The 17,711-nt window shown below is 40.5% G+C and overlaps 1 protein-coding gene across 1 annotated transcript in view; it reads right to left on the bottom strand.

Moving 5' to 3' along the window:
• The window catches only part of FBXL13 (F-box and leucine rich repeat protein 13), a 208,222-nt gene that overhangs the window by 126,405 nt on the left and 64,106 nt on the right, over positions 1–17,711 (bottom strand). The window contains exon 8 of the mRNA XM_014850486.3: positions 474–569. Within this exon, the coding sequence (XP_014705972.1) occupies positions 474–569 (96 nt within the window). The remainder of the gene's footprint in view (positions 1–473; positions 570–17,711) is intronic.

The following is a 17,711-nucleotide window of genomic DNA, read 5'->3' as shown; positions in this document are numbered from 1 at the left end:
TATATTTTAGCCCTGGTTCATGCCAGTTGTATTTTCCTTTACTCCATATTTTGTGCTGCTTTGTTGTGTTTTTGAACTAATAATAGTAGGTAATATTTATTGAGTGCTGCCTACATGCCAGGCTCTACTGTACGCACTTTTGCATTTTCTCAGTTTATTCCTGCAGCATCTTGAGTCGGGTAACATTAAGCCTAACTCAGATATAATGTAGCTTTGTTTCAATCCAAGAATTATATCCAATTTATTTCTACCATTTAAATTAGAAAATACTCATCTCTTCAAATAACATTATTATCTTTTTATCTTGTCCTTCAGGCTTGTGCCTGGATGAAAGAGAAACAAATGCACCTAACTTTTATAGCCTCACGGGAGGAGGAGAGAGGAAGGTCATCCCTACTACACTTGGCTTTATAGCAGTCTGTTTTCCTTTAGGAACCAGAAGAAAGATATGGCTTCAGGTAGTGTCTACTTACAGCATTCCACAATGACCTTATTTGTGTCATCAGCAACCAGGAGCGACTAACTTGACCGCATACTACCGTATCTCTTAAACTGAGGTGCGAGAAAATCTAAACACAGAAAAGAAATACATGATTTTGAAAAATACGTGAATTTTGATGTAAGTCTTCCACTTACCTTTTTTTGTGTGTTCATAATGATGATGTAATCCACGCATTGTAGGAGCAGGGGTTTAAGTGCTGGAATTTTATCGGAAGATAGGAATTTTACCTCAAGTACTAGAACTTATCTGATGATGCCTTTGATATAATGGGATCTTTTAAACTGATGGTTGCAGAAGGATGGTGAAGAAGAAAGGCGAGTTTACTTTATTTTCTGAATGAAAGTGGCATTCTGCTAGAAAATGAATGATTTCCCTAAATGGTAACTGGTACATAAAAGGCACTCAATAATTGTTTGCTGAACTGAATTGGATTTTTTTTAAGTTATAGGGTTCCTGGGAAAGATCAATGAACCCATCTTGGCTTCTATTTCTATTTCTGGTAGACTAGAAAATCTGGAAGTCCTCTTGATACAAAACATCAGTAAATGCTAAAACAAACATTTTTAAAAATATATCTTTTGAAATTTTTTTTAAATTTCAGCTTTATTGAGGAATAATTGACATAAAATTGTAAGATATTTAAAGTGTACATCACGGTGATTTGATACACATGTACATTGTAAAGGGATTCCCCCATCCAGTTAATTAACACACCTATCCATTCATATTTAGCTTTTATGTGTGTGTGTGTGTGTGTCACAACATTTAAGTTCTACTCTTAGCAAATTTCAACATACAACACAGTGTCATCAACTGTAGTCACCATAATTTACATTAGCTCCTCAGCCCTTATTTATATTATAGCCGAAAGTTTGCACCCCTTTTCCAACCTCAACCTAGTTTCCGTACTCCACGGCCCCTGGCAACCACTTTTCTACTTTCAAAAACAAACTTTTTTTTTTTTTTTAAATATAACCGAGTTTTCAAGAAAGTAAGGAAAACATCCGGGACCTCAATCTTTGTAAACCGAGACTCATGATGAGCTGTTCATGGCACAGTTGCCCCGGATAGAGGAACAGTGGGGATGGCTGCTGCTCTTTTTTTTTTAAAGATTGGCACCTAAGCTAACAACTGTTGCCAATCTTCTTTTTTTTTTTCCTTCTTCTCCCCAAAGTCCCCCGGCACATAATTGTATATTTTTAGTTGTAGGTCCTTCTGGTTGTGGCATGTGGGATGCTGCCTCAGTGTGGCCTGATGAGCGGTGCCACGTCCGCACCCAGGATCTGAACCAGCGAAACCCTGGACCGCCGAAGCAGAGTGCACGAACTTAACCACTCAGCCGCAGGGCCAGCCCCTGGCTGCTGCCTTTCTTAACAAATAGATTCAGATTTTACTGGCCATGCAGGGAAAGAAAATGTTGCCAGGCTTGTACAAAGCTGGGAGTCATAACTGAGTCAAAGAGAGAAAAAGGAAGAGAAAGAGAGAGAGAGAAATCTAGGATTATAAAAGGGAGAGATTAAAAAAAAAAAAAAGCAAAGAAACAAAAAACTACCTATTGGCAAAAGAAAAACTGAGGTACCTAGCCTGGGATGAAAATAATTTCCTGAAGAATTCATAACCAGATCAACTATCATGTGGATTGGAATTTGAGTTTCAATCATTGGTGGAATCTATTTTGAATTTATTACCTTTGTAATTGGATTTGAAACACTAGCATGCAAAGAGCTTCCAACTTGGCAGTAACTCTGGGGCATCTGGCAGAAATAACTACCATCTCGCTAAAGAGACACATCCTCAAACCAGGCCTGATAGGATTCTTATAGATTAAGCCCCAACAAAATGAGCTCTCAATAAAAATTACAAAACACACGGGGGAAAAAATCCAACAAGTGTCAACAACAGAAAAACAGTAGTTCCATTAACAAAATTTTCAGATAGTGATTATAAGAACATAAAGGTGATAAAGACATAGAAAGAAAAATAGATTCTTGAGAAAAGCTGCTGTCAAAAGAGGACTGAGCAGATTTGTAAAGGAACCAGTTAAAATTTATGGGAATAAGAAACATAAGGATTAAAGTTAAAAACTCAATGGATGAGTCAAATACCAGATGAAACCCAGCTGAAAAAGAATTAGCAATCTGGAATATGTATTGGAAGAAATTACAGAGGATAAGACATAGAGAGATAAGGAGACGGAAAATATAAATAGAAAGGTGGTTAAGAGACACATTACAGGGGCTGGCCCCATGGCCGAGTGATTAAGCTCGAGTGCTCTGCTTCAGTGGCCCAGGGTTCACAGGTTTGGATCCTGGGTGACGACCTACACACTGCTCATCAAGCTATGCTGAGGCGGCATCCCAATTAGAGGAACTAGAATGACCTACAACTAGGATAGACAACTATGTACTGGGGCTCTGGGGAGAAGAAAAAAAGAGGAAGATGGGCAACAGATGTTAGCTCAGCTCTCTTCACCAAAAAAAAAAGCTCCTTTGCAAAAAAAGAGAGAAAAATTACATAACTTGAAAAGGTCCAATATTCTAGATATCTTTATAGAATTTCCAGAAGGAGAGAATGGAGAGAATGAAATCAAAGCAAAATTCAAAAATGCTCTAGAACTGATTCAAGATTCAAGATTCAAGAAGCCCAAGAAATCTCAAACAGGAAAATCAAAAGACACCATGGTATTGCAGTGAACTTGCAAAAAGCTAAAGCAAAGGAAAGCCTTAAATGCAACCAGAGAGCAATTACCTGCAGAAGAAATTCATTTAGCAACCACAGAAAGCAGCATTCAGCAGAAAATACTTATCAGTCTCAGATACTACATGCAAGTAAATTGCAACTCAAGGATGAGCATTAAGTAAAGATGCTTTAAGACAAAGATTGAGAGTTTGCCTCCAACAGACCTTTCACAAAAGCACTTCTAAAGGACATTGAATCAGAAGAAAGGCTTGAAATTGAAATGGTAATGATGGGCAAAGAAACCAATAAGTATAGGGGTAAAGCCATTAAACTTATAAAAATGTATAATGATGATGACCAACGGGCGGGGGGGGGGGGGGGGCGGTACAAAAACAAGGAGGAACACAGACACTAGATAAGAGTAATATTCTAAGACTGGAGAGAGTCATCAGAGTTCAAATGTTCTAAATTCCAGTAATTATACAGGAAGAAAGCATAGATATTAATTTACTTTAGGGTTTATTAAGGTAAATGTGCATGTTAAAAATATTTAAGAGAAACCACTGACCTAGTCGAAATAGAATGTATACCTTCTAAAACATGAAAATGAGAAAAGGGGGTAGATTTTAAAACACCATATATAGAGACAAGACAGGAGGAAAGAAGCAGCCTTTTTTAAATAGGATAAATAGTATATAAAATAAGATGAGAAAAATGAATCCAAGTATATCTAGCAAAAATAAAGTTCACAAAATGCACCAGTTAGAAGTCAAAGGTAATCCCTAATAATGCTTTGCTTTCATATTCTTCCCTCTGATATTAATCTAGCTATCAACTTTCCTTTTCTTTGTCTTCATCTTGTCCAGTGTCATATTTTAGGTGAATTTTTAAAGCTTATCTGATAAAGAGGGTCACTACACCATAATTAGAAAAATAATTCACTAAAGATAAATAACAATTCTGAATGCATAAGCATCTAATAACATAGCCACAAAGATACAAGGAGAAATTGACAAATCCACAATCATGATGAAAGGTTATATCAAAACTCTCCATTATTGATAAATCAACCTGAGGCAATAAATCTTTCCTGGATTTCTCAGTACTCCTGGAGAAAGCTCTAGTCTCTGGAAACACAGAAATCTGTATAATATTAAAGGTAATGTTTTGTCTTCACTTTATCCACAAACACTGTACTTTTCACATACCGTGGGGATTAAATCTGTAGTCGTCTGTCTAGTGAACTTCTCTGATCCAAAAGGATAATAAAACTTCTCTTGTCTCCCCAAGAAGGTCAAATGGTTATAGTCGGGCGTAGTGCCCTAGGTCAAGCTCCCAAGGTGCCAGGAAGATCCCTAATATTTTACATTTCAAGGACACATATGTCCCAGGACCTTTGAGACATCTCTAGGTCATAAAAGCTGTAGACACTGGGGCTTATCTGGCTCTTGGACGGATGTACACTCATGCGTCGCTTAATGACGGGGATACTTTCTGAGAAATCGGTCATTAGGCGATTTTGTCGTTGTGCAAACATCACAGTGTGTACTTACACAAACGTAGAGGGTGGAGTCTATTACACACCTAGGCTCTATGGTCTATGGTCCAGCCCATTGCTCCTAGGCTACAAGGCTGGACAGCATGTTACCGTACTGAATACTATAGGCAATTGTAGCACAATGTAAGTATTTGTGGATCTAAACATATCTAAACATAGAAAAGGCACAGTAAAAATACGGCATAAAAGATAAAAAATGGTGCACCTGTTTGGGGCACTTACTATGAATGGAGCCTGCAGGACTGGACGTTGCTCTGGGTGAGTCAGTGAGTGAGTGGAGAGTGAGTGTGAAGGCTAGGACATCACTGTCCAATGCTGTAGTCTTTACAAACACTGCACACTTAGGCTACACTAAGTTTACTTTTTCAAAAAGTTCTTTCTTCAATAATACATTCACCTTAGCTTCTATAACTTTTTTACTTTATAAAGTTTAATTTTTTAAAAGTTTTTGACTCTTTTGTCATAACACAAATTAAAACACACATTGGTACAGCTGTACAAAAATATTTTCTTTATATCCTTATTCTATAAGTTTTCTATTTTTAAAATTTTTATTCTTTTTTTACTCTTTAAACTTTCTTGTTAAAAACAAAGACACAAGCACACACATTAGCGTAGGCCTACACAGGGTCAGGATCATCAATATCACTGTCTTCCCCCTCCACATCTTGTCCCGCTGGAAGGTCTTCAGGACCAATAACATGCATGGAGCTGTCATCTCCCATGACAATGCCCCTTCTGGAACACCTCCTGAAGGACCTGCCTGAGGGTCTTCTTGAGATGTCACTTTTTTCAGAAATATGTTCATGGTGGTTTGCTTGGTTATTTTTTTTTCATCATACATTTGCTTGTAAGCATATGCCCATGAACACTTCTCTCTATTAATGAAAATTTTTCAGCGTTGGAGCCCACGTTTTCAAGCTTTTTAAGGAGCTTGTTGAGGTCCGCCAACTAGACGTTTCACTGTGAATTTTCTTGGAGTTTCTTCTTCTTTTCCTTCTCCTGCAGTTTCCTTTCCTCTTGCGTCTTCTTCAGCTGTGTTCCTGTTCCAGGTCCAACAATTCCTCATCAGTAAGTTCCTAAGGAACCACCTCTAGGAGCTCCTCAGTGTCATCCTCACCCACACCCAGGCTAAAGTTGTTTGCCATCTCAGGCACAGCCTTGTTGGTTTTCACAACCTCCTCATCCTTGGCAAAACCTCTGAAGTCATGGACGAACCTCTTGAGTATCTTCTTCCAGATGCCATTCATACACTCCTTGGTGACATCATCCCAAGCCCAAGGAAGGTTCTTGATGCAATCATAATGTGGTAATTCTTCCAGAATCGCATCAGTGTCTTCTCAGTATCTTCCTCAGTTGCAGTAATAGCCTGGGCAAAGGTCCTCCTCTGGTCGTAGGCCTTAAAAGCAGCTCTTACTCCTTGATCCATTGGTTGGATCAAAGAGGTAGTGTTTGGAGGGAGAAACACTGCTTTGATATTGGGATGAAGATCACCAATGAAAGGAAGATGTCCAGGAGCATTATCAACAATAAACAAAATCTTGACAGGTATGCTATTCTCCAAAGAGTACTTCTCCATTTCTCTGGCATAGTAATTCAGGAGGGCATCTGGGAAGAGGAGCTGGGTCATCCACGACTTCTTCTTGCTCCTCTAGTACACTGGCAATGTGTGCTTACTGATATGCTTGAAGGCCATGGGGTTCCCCCGTTGCCAGGTCACAAAGGGTTTCAATTTGTAGCCTGCAACATTACCCCCCAGCAAGGCTTTATCCTGTCTTTAAAAGCCTTGAAACCTGGCATTGACTTGGCCTCCTGATGGATGAAAGTCCTTCCAGGCATCCATTTCCAGAATCGAGAGGTTACATCCATATTAAATATTTGCTCTGGCAAGAAATTTTCCTCTACAATCAGCTTATCTAGAGTTTCCAAAAATCCTTCAGCTGCCTTCATGTCAGCACTCGCAGACTCACCACCCACTTTCACATTATGTAATGAATAACGACTCTTGAATCATTTAAACCACCCAGAGCTAGCAGTAAACTCAACATCATAGTTGAGTGAACCCTTTTCTTTCAACATCATAAACTTTTTGCTTTTGCCCTGATTGTCATGGTGCTGAGAGGGATACAGCTTGTGTAGCTGGTCTTCAATCCAGGTCATTAGAAGTTTCTCCATGTCTGACATTGGCCTTTCTCGAATTTTTGTTGGTCTCATTGCCATCAATGAAGCAGATCCTTTGACAGTTTCCATCACTTCGTTCTTGTTCCTCAAGACCATAGCTATGGTGGAATGGGACATGCCTGACTGGCAAGCGATAACCATCACCGATTTTCCACTTTCACAGTCCTTAATCACTTTTAATTTCATTTCTAGGTCAATCACTTGATGTGACCTCTTACTGGCAACATTAGCAGTGGACTTTGTACGCCGAGGGGCCATGATGAACAAAACAACAGAAGATTAAATCAAGCATAGGAGAAAACGATGCAATCAAGAGACACAGTAAACACGAGATTTATGAGGCTAGTGCTGGCATAACCCAACATACTCTTACAGTAAACTTTATTTTTTTATAAATAGAAAGATTACACTCTAAAATAATGATAAAAAGTATAGTATAGTAAATACATAAACAAGTAATATAGTCGTTTATTGTCATTATCTAGTATTATGTACTGTATATAATCGTATGTGTTATATTTTTATATGACTGACACAGCAGTGGGTTTTTTTGCACCAGAATCCCCAAAAACACGTGAGTAATGCCTCGTGCTGATGTTATGGTGGTTATGATATCACCAGACGATAGGAATTTTTCAGCTCCACTTTAATCTTACGGGACCACAGTCATAGACGCAGTCCGTTGTTGACTGAAACATCATTATGCAGCACATGACTGTATTTACAAGAGATCCTGCCTCCCTCTTTTATTTATAAGGACCCTTGTGATTAGATTGGACCTACCTAGATAATCAAGGATAATCTCACCATGTCAAGACCTTTAACTTAATCACATCTGTAAAGACTCTTTTGCCATGTAAGGTAACATATTCACAGGTTCTGAGGAATAGGATACGGATATCTTTGGGGGGCTATTATTCTGCCTATCACACTATATCAACACCGAACTTAAGAGAGCAGTTACTTTTGAGGGAGGGAAGAGAATGCAGCCAGGGAGGCATGGATTGTATTTGTTAGGCTTTATTTCTTAAGCTGGGTGGTAATTACACAAGTGTCATTTTGTTTTATTTCTTGGCACGCCTAAAATACTATATTTTAATAACCTCGCTCTTGAATATAATACCTAGAAACAAATTTGACTAAGAAAGTGTACACTGAAAACTACAATGCATTACTGAAAGAAATTAAAGAAGACCTAAATAAATGGAAAGACATCTCATATTTGTAGAGTGGAAGACATAATAACAATAACAATAAAAGGAACTGAATCGGAATTTGATGTCTGCCCGTGAATAAACACTAAACAAATACAGGCCCAGAGAGTTTTACAAGAGTATTCTATCAAAGGTCCAAGGAATAGATAATACTGACAAGAAAAATATGAAGATGTCAATTCTACCCAAAGTGATCTACAGGTTTAACACAGTCCCTATCAGAATTCCAATGGTTCTTTTTTTCAGGAATGGAAAAGCCAATCCTCAAATTCACATAGAACTTGAAGAGGCCCCAAACAGCTAAAACAATTTTGAAAAAGAAGAGCGAGATTGGAGAACTTAGATTTCCCAATTTCAAAACTTACTACAAAGCTACAATAATCAAAACAGTGTGGTACTGGTATAAGGATAGACACATAGACGAATGTAATAGACTTGAAAGTCCAGAAATAAACCTATATGTCTATGATCAATTGATTTTTGACAAGGATGCCAAGACCATCTAATGGGGCGAAAACAGTCTCTTCAAGAAATGGTGCTAGGTCAACTGGATATTCAAATGCAAAAGAATGAAGTTGGACCTCTACCTCACACCATATACAAAATTAACTCAAAATGGATTAACAACTGAATTGTAAGAGCTAAAAACTATAAAACCCTCAGAAGAAAACAGAGGGGTAAATCTTCATGACCTTGAGTTTGGCAATGGATCCTTAGGTATGACACCAAAAGCATGAACAACAAAGGCAAAAATAAATTAGACTCCATCAAAATTTAAAACTTTTGTGCACAAAGGACTTTATCAAGAAAGTAAAAACTTTACCTTTTGTCTGTATGTCCTGCAAAGGGTAAAAAATATGCCAACAATTTAGTCAGTCATTGAAGTGGTCAAGAAGCATTGGAAAGGTATTGTGGTAGATCAGATGGCCCAAAAACTGTATGTGTACAGTTTTGTACATGTACCACACTTGTGTATAGTGTTTTTTAAGAAAGAAGAAGTATTATGACAGGGCCTATGGCCAGAGGTAAAAACAACCTAGGAAAGAGAATTAGCAGCACAGAATAGCAGCAGAAGTGCACGGCCAAATTTCTGAGCGCGTAAGAGATACGAGAACAAGTGACTTGTGTAAAACAACTTAGAGAAAGACGTGGGCAGGAAGCAAAGCCCTAAGGGCAGCGAACGGTAATAGAGCTAGTGAAGACATCAAGTCACTGAAGAGAGCATCTTTAAGGCCCCCCAACACACAGGACGTGGACAGGAGAACTAAGAGCACAGCTGCCTGGGGTGGACTCTGTTGGCTGTGCTTTAGTCTAGAGTCACCATTGCTCATTGGAAGTTCCTGTCAGTTTTCTGAGGCTGCCATAACAAAGCACCACAGACTGGGTAGCTTAAACAGAACGTATTCTCTCACAGTTCTGGAGGCTGGAAGTCTGAAATCACGGTGTCAGCAGGGCCACGCTCCTGCCGAAGGCCCCAGGTGAGGCTCCTTCCTTGCCTCCTCCTAGCTTCTGGTGGTTGCCAGCATTCCCTGGCATTCCCTGGTTTGTGGCTACACCACTTCCAGACTTTGCCTCTGTCATCACATGGCCTTTTCCCTTCCTATGTGTATCTGTGTATCTGAATCTCCCTCTTTTTTCTCTTCTGAAGATGCCAGTCGTTAGGTTTGGCCACTCGCCCCCTCCATCGCAATCCAGTGTGACCTCATCTTAGCTAATTACATCTAAAGTCACGTGCCACATAACGATGTTTCGGTCAATGATGGACCACATATCCGAAAGTGGTTCCATAAGATTAGTACCATGTAGCCTAGGTGTGTAGTAGGCTGTACCACCTAGCTTTGTGAAAGTACACTCTGTGATGTTCGCACAATGACGGCATTGCCTAACAGACAATACATTTCTCAGAACGTGTCCTCGTCGTTAAGCAACGCATGACTTTATTTTCAAATAAAGGTTCTGGGTTCTGAGGTTCTGGTTGGACACGAATTTTGAGGGGATACTATTCAAATCATTACAGTTACCTAACTCCTCTGTGTCTGTTTCCTTATCTGCAAAATGGGGGTCTGATGAGATAATTTCTCAAGGCCTCTTCCATACCGAAAATTTTGTGGTTACTTTTGTGATTCATGGCCAGATAGTTAAAACTAGACTCCTAATTGTATAGCATACTTTCATCTGAAAGGTATGCTTGCATTCTTGTCTACATAATAGAGAAGAAAGAGGCTATTAGAAAAAGACCATATAATGCCTTCTCCAATATATGGGGAGTTATTAATTTATTCTCTAGTTCACTTAACACTTACTGCTAAGCACCTACTCTATGACAGTCATACCTCACTCATTCCATAGAACATTGCCCAGAAATATTTAAAAGGCAGGTGTTTAACATCTCAGTGTGGAATAAACTTTTACAAAGAATTTAAGTGCAATTACCATGAACCAACGCTTTCTACCAGGGAGTCATGCCATTGTTTTATAATACATATTGAGAGTTTTAAAATGTTCCTATGTACTTATACTTGAAAAAACCAGAGAATAATTCCACAGGGAACACGGGCTGTTGCCAACATGGAAACCTGGAAAGAACATCAGGGCAGCTGAGTGTGGACTTCTAATTCAATTCCATAGGTAATTACGGCATGGTTATTCTGTGCAAGACATTCTAACCCAAAAAACAGACAAGATGTGACACAGAAGAAAAGGGGGAAGTTTTAAGAGAACCATATAGCACTGAAACTGTATATAAGTCTGAAGTATGAGGCCATTCAATACGTACCAGAACCCGCCTCGTGCTGCGGGTATCAGGATCTTTAGGAGAAGGAAGAGCATCTCGCGGACCATGAACAATGATGGTGTGAGCAAGGGGAATGACAGCACCTATCATGAGGGAAATGGAGGGGTGCAACAAAGAGGACAAAAGATGAGAGAAGAACCTTGCACCCCCAGTAGGGGAAGAACAAAAGAAAAAGAATTCACAAGAGCAAGGAAGGCTGCTCTGCCTCTAAATTGTTGAAATGAGTCCTGGTGGGATGCGATCCCAGTTAAGGAATGCAGAGCAGCTGCGAGAAGAGTCTGCCTAGAGTCTGCGACTTGTCAGGCCTCCTTCCACTCCTCGCTCCTCCTGACCCACGTGGAATTGGACGACACTCTTGCAAGAGACCAGGGCTAGATTTTGGGATGGAGAGACTGTGAGATGCTGACAATCAGCTGAAACACCAGGAGCACTGCAGATATGTTCTTTTTCACCTCAAATGACAGAACTAGGATCCCCGGGAGGAAATCAACAGCAGATGGATTTCACCTCTGTGTAAGGAAAGACCTCCAGGCTAATCTCTTCTAGCACAAAGAGATTTTGTAATCTTCTGCTCTCCAAAACAAGCAAGTTCCAAGAGGGAAGAATTTCCAGTGTTCATGGTGAGGACTAAATATCTTCTCTAACCCCGTGTGAGATTGGTGTTGGGGTCTCAGCACATGTATTCCACACATGAGCAGGGAAAAGGATCAAAGAAGAGCTAAGATGGATTGCACTGCCTAGGCAGGGGGCCTGTTCACTGACTATGACAGAACATCGGGTGTGGTACCCATAGGATACTGACTTGGGGTGGAGAAGCCTGTTGGAAGAGATGAACTTTAAGTTCCTTCTAGCACGAAGATCCTATGATTCTAAGAGTTTGCAATTCTTTCCTCTCCAAGACAAGCCAGCTCTAAAGAAAAGAACTTCGTGAGAATTAAATCTATTCTCCTGCTTATTCGTTAGATTGCCTCGACACTAATGCATTTCATGTGGGAATTCTTGCTATAAGCACAGCGGAAACCAAACAAAAATAAATCCAGACACTATTGGCGCTGGAGAAAACACAGTTACAGTATAAATCTTCTAAATTAGACACAGTTTATGCCTCACAGAATTATGTGACAGTGCGCACCATCAAATAACAGTAGAGATGCCTCCTTAGCAACTACACAGCCCTTAGTTTACAAAATGCTTTTACACGCATACTGCCCCGGTCATTCTGCAAGACCCAAGTACTAAAGTTGCTCAGTCAAGCTGAAGAAGGGGTTCCCATCAGGTTAAGATGTCTTTATTTCTCGAGGCTTGCAAAACAAGAAAAAGCAGAAATGAGGAAAACGTCCCTGTGAAAGGCTGGTCTTCATTAAGCTAAAGCAGGTTCCTCCCACCGGTACCTCCATCCAGTGACTGAGTTGGTAAGTCTGTTCGTAAGTTCTTTAACCAAGAGTCCATACCTCAAAGCTGGAGATATGGAGAAGATCCTTTCTCTTGATGGGAAATAAAATTAAATTAAAATTAAAAGTTCAATTTTGGTCCATTTTACATCATGCACCAAAGCCTAGATCACAACCTTCAGGTAGGCCGGGTGCTCTGTCCAGGAACAAAAGAACGATGGCAGCTGGGACAACATGGATCCCTTCCTCTTGCTAAAGCTGTGAGGAGGGGCTAGCAAAGTAGGCATCTGCAAGGAATGTGGGTAACAGCGTCTCCCGGCGGAGGGTGTCAGAGCCCAAGCAAAGTGAGGAGAATGCCACTTAGAAGGGCTGCCCAGGGCAGATGTCGCAGCTTCAATGGGGGAGGGCAGGCATCCAATGGGGATGGGGGATGGGGAAGTGTGGGCGAGGGTCATGGGTGGAATGTGGGGGCCCCAGCAGCATGGAGAGGAGGTCTGGCACAGGGCTTAGAGCCCAAGGGCATGAAAAAGTGGTCTAGTCAAGAAGCGGGGACCCCAGGCGAGATAAGGCAGGTGGTCACACTGCGGGGTGGAGGGGAAGCTTGGTGGGGTGAGGAGCATGTCTACTGATGGTATGAGGGACTGGCCTGTATGGAACATCAGAACCCGAAGGGCATAAGGCGGGTATTTGCAAATGAAAGGTGGCCATGGCAATGAGGGATTGGTACCTATGGGGAGCAGATGGATAGATCAAATAAGTAAAAATATTAGGAAACTGGGAGCCAGGTTTCTTTTTTTTTTTAGATTGGCACCTGAGCTAACATCTGTTGCCAATCTTCTTTTTTTTTCTTCTTCTCCCCAAAGCCCCCCAATACATAGTTGTATATTCTAATTGTAGGTCCTTCCAGTTGTGCTATGTGAGATGCTGCCTCAGCATGACCTGATATGTGGTGCTAGGTCCGCGCCCAGGATTCGAACCAGTGAAACCCTGGGCCACCGAAGTGGAGCATGTGAACTTAACCACTCATCCACAGGGCTGGCCCCAGGTTTCTCACTCTCAGTAAAATGAATCCTGTGGTGTTAGATTGGAATTGGGGTTGGGAATTCATGGTTTTAATATACACCACTAGATAGATAGATGAGGCTAGGAGTGGGAAAACTCTCCCCTGAAGCTTATAGCGAGTGGATTCCTGAACCAAATCAAAGGTTCGGTTAGCAAGGAAGAGTGGAGGGACAGACATCTTGCCATCTACCACCCAATGGAGCATCAAATTAGGGAACAAATGCCCCCGGCTCCAGGACGCTTTCACCAACTCTTTGGTTTCCTGGGTCTTACCCACTAGCCTACGGTACTCCTAGATTCCTGCTAGACCAGGGGTCAGCACACTTTTTCTGAAAATGGCTGGATAGCAAATATTTCAGACTTTGTGGACGAAGAGGCAATGTCCTCAACTCTTTGAGCAACTTTCATCAAAAAGTAAATGGCCATTTGTTTAAAACTTTTTTTTACAGTTTACCTTTGAAAATGTAGAAACTTTTTTTTTTTTTTTGGTGAGGAAGATTGGCCCTGAGCTAACATCTGTGCCCATCTTCCTCTATTTTTGTATGTGGGACACAACCACAGAATGGCTTGATGAGTGGTGTAGGTCCATGCCCAGGATCTGAACCCACGAGCCTGGGCCGCTGAAGCAGAGCATGCCAAACTTAACCACTATGCCACTGGCCCTGCCCCTATAAAAACTATCCTTAATTCAAAGTCCATACAAAAACAGGTGGGAGGCCATAGTTTGCCAACCCTGCTGTAGACCACCCCATCCCCAGCACTCCCACAATGGGCCCAGTGTGGCAGCTCTTCTGGGACTAACCTGCCAGATCTATGGTGTCCACAAGATTCTTAACCTAACTTGCTTCTTGTCATCCTGGTGCTGAGGGCGACCTAGATTCTGAAACACTCATTTCATTAGAACAAACAGAGCCAAATTTAGGGACAAAAAATTAAAATTCCCCAAAGATCTTTTTGGCAATACTGCATTTGCCCCAAAAGGGCCAGTTTTCACAATTCCCAGAGATTAAAAATAGAGTTCTGTTGCAATGTGAACATATTTAAATCTTCACTAGTAACTTAGGTCACTGTTAGGCAGCTCGGACATAAGTGTTTTTAAACGCTAGAATCAACCTCTTGGGTCCATCCCACCATTGACGGTCTACCAGTGGGAGTGTTCCATGTCGGTTTAGCATCGGTTAGTCACGTAATATTGGTAGGCTCATTCACAAACATTATAGCTCACATCAACTCTGTCCCCATTATACAAATCAGGAAACTGAAGATCAGAGAGATTAAACTACACCCTGTAGGTTACACAGCGTCTCAGTCAGCTCAGGCTGCTATGAGAAAATACCACAGACTGGGTTCTTAAACACAGAAAGTTATTCCTCACAGTTCTGGAGGCCAGGTCCAAGATCAAGGTACTGGCTGACGTGGTTCTTGGTCAGGGCTCTCTCCCTAGCTTGTAAATGGTTACTTTCTTGTTGTGTCCCCATGTGGCAGAGACAGGAGGCTCTGGTTTCTCTCCTCTTCTTCTAAGAGCACTGATCCCACTATGGGGGCTCCACCCTCATGACCTCATCTCAACCTAATTACCTCCCCAAGGCCCCACTTCCTAACACCATCTCATTGGGAGTTAACGCTTCAATATGTGAATTTGTGCAGGCAAAAACACTCCGTCCACGACACACAGTTCTCCAGAGCTGGGATTCCTACTCTGGTGTTCCACACTTAGGATTCGTTCTTCCCTGCACAATTTCCACTGAAACTTTGCCCCATTCTAGAATAGTAGATTCTTCGCACCTGACTGCCATCCTGCTAAGAATAGAATGAGTTGGGCTGGCCCCGTGGCCAAGTAGTTAAGTTCATGTGCTCCGCTTCGGCAGCCCGGGGTTTTGCTGGTTCAGATCCTGGTTGTGGATGTGGCACTGCTCATCAAGCCACGCTGAGGCTGCATCCCACATGCCACAACTAGAAGGACCCACAACTAGAAGATACAACTATGTACTGGGGGACTGGGGAGAAAAAGAAGAAAAAAAATGATTGGCAACAGATGTTAGCTCAGGTGCCAATCTTTGAAAAAAACTAGAAAAAAAACCAATAGAATGAGTTTATTTATAAAACACTTTTCAGCAAAAAATTCAGTCCTCACCATATAAACTGTATGTTGAACATTTTCCCAAATGTCCCTAATTATTGGTCATTTTCCAATCATAAACCACTTGACAGTATGTAATAGTGATTTTCCTCACTTTTGCTGACACATTCTCCTTAGAGAGAGTCATGTCGAAATTCTGCAAACATCCATTACTTGAAGACAAAATTTTTTCAAAAGTAACCCTCAGTTGTTTAATGAAGTCATTCTCTTCGCCCAAAACCAAAACGGAACTTTGACCAGTAGAAGGTCAAAAGTTTTCTGTTCCTTGTTTAAACTAACCATTCCTTTTCGCACAACATCTAATGTCAAAAAATATAACAACACTTTCACATGCAAACACTTAGAGGAAAATTTAACCACATCCCATTAGAAATAGAACTCTCAAGGGTAAAACACTTAATTGAACCATCTGCTTCCATAGCTAACTTTCATGTTCTATTTAAACAATCTTTAAAAATTTTAAATATTAATACAACACCTGGACTATTCTTAGCAATCATCTCGTTCTGCTCGCCCAAAGTAGGACATTCTATAGAAGTCATTTTTGTTTTTTAACGCAGTATTTCTGATGCATAAAATGGAAGATATTCTAAAAATTTAACTAACGTACATTTCTTCTCATGTAAAGAGAATCTGAGGAAAAAGTAATAAATTAATCATCTGTTTTTCACTATGTATTTTTCTTCTATTTCTCCCTAATTTAAACCTATTCTCAAAAATATATATACGTATGCTTTGGAGAAGACAGTATCCTAAAAAATATTCTACTGTGTTTCCGAAATGCCATTAAAAGCCAAAATACTGTTGTGCATATAATAAGTTCCATGGGTCTGACCCATGGTGGTTACAGCCCAGCATTCAAGCTTTGGATCCCAGGGGCATATAGACCAATGTTTCCATAAGTGTTACTTAAAATATTAAAAATATTTTGCAGGAAAAAAATGATGGTGTGGCCAAATAAGTTTGGGAAATTCTGATCAAAACAAAGTAAAATATTATGAAACATTTAAGTATTAAAGAAAGCATGAAATTAATAACAAGCACATATCCAATAATCAGATTTAACATATATTACCCCTTTAGAAACTCAAGTCAAGAACTTTTCATTAGGACTTTCTTTTATCCCCAGGAAGAAAGTGACATTAACCATTTATTGTGGACCTCATTTTTTTTTTTAATGGAAATTCTCTATTCTCCCAGCTTACAAGATGCCACATTACTCATCCTGGTTTTTCCCTGATTCTCCACTCCTGTTTCTCTGTTCCCTCCATTTGTTCCTGTATTAATCCAAAGAGAAACAATAGGAGATATATAGATGTATATTTATATATATTTACTACAGAGATTTTTTTGTTTTCCTTTGCTTTTTTACTATAAGGAATTGGCTCCCATAATTATGGATGTTAAGAAATCCGAGATCTGTGGTCAGCAAGCTGGAGACCCAAGAAAGCCACGAGTGTTGTTCCAGCGTGATGGTGTGAGTTCCAGTGCCAGTCTGAGTCAGAAGGCGGGAGAAGATCAACGTCCTAGCTCAAAGGCAGGCAGGTCCAGACAGAATTCCTTCCTACTCAGCCTTTTATTCTATTCAGGCCTTCAAGGGATTGAATGATGCCCACACTGGAGGTGACCCTCCGCTTTACTCAGTCTAATTCAAAAGTTAATCTCCTCCACAGCCTCCCAGACACACCCAGAAATAACGTGTCACCAAATATCTGGGCACCCCATGTGCCATTTAAGTTGACGCATAAAATTAACCACAGCAGTCCCCAGTTGGCTCCCATACCTTTTCACAAATCATGGGTATTCCCTAAGACGCACCCTTTGGCACCGGCAAATTTTTAAAAACTATCTCTCTCAAAGAGTTTGTTCACTCTTAGGGCTTAGGTGATGTTTTACTTATTGCAACTACCTAATCAAATATTTTAACGCTGGACTTTCAATGAGAAGGGAAAAAATGTTGTGCGAAGGCAGAAAGGGGATTTATATTTATCGCGCACTTTTTCCGTGCTAGGCACCTCATTTTAATCCTTAGAAGAACCCTTTTATGTGCCCATTATTATCCTAGTTTAAAGATGGAAGGACCCAACTCCACACCATTCTCCAGCTCTACCTGGATTAAGGTTGCTACATAAAATACAGGATGCCTAATTAGGTTAGAATTTTACATAAACAACAAAAAAATTTTAGCAT

This window comes from Equus asinus, chromosome 1 (genome assembly GCF_041296235.1).
Source record: "Equus asinus isolate D_3611 breed Donkey chromosome 1, EquAss-T2T_v2, whole genome shotgun sequence".
Classification (NCBI taxonomy): domain Eukaryota; kingdom Metazoa; phylum Chordata; class Mammalia; order Perissodactyla; family Equidae; genus Equus; species Equus asinus.
The sequence above is the reverse complement of the archived record's forward strand: the minus strand, read 5'-3'. Positions and strand labels throughout refer to the sequence as shown.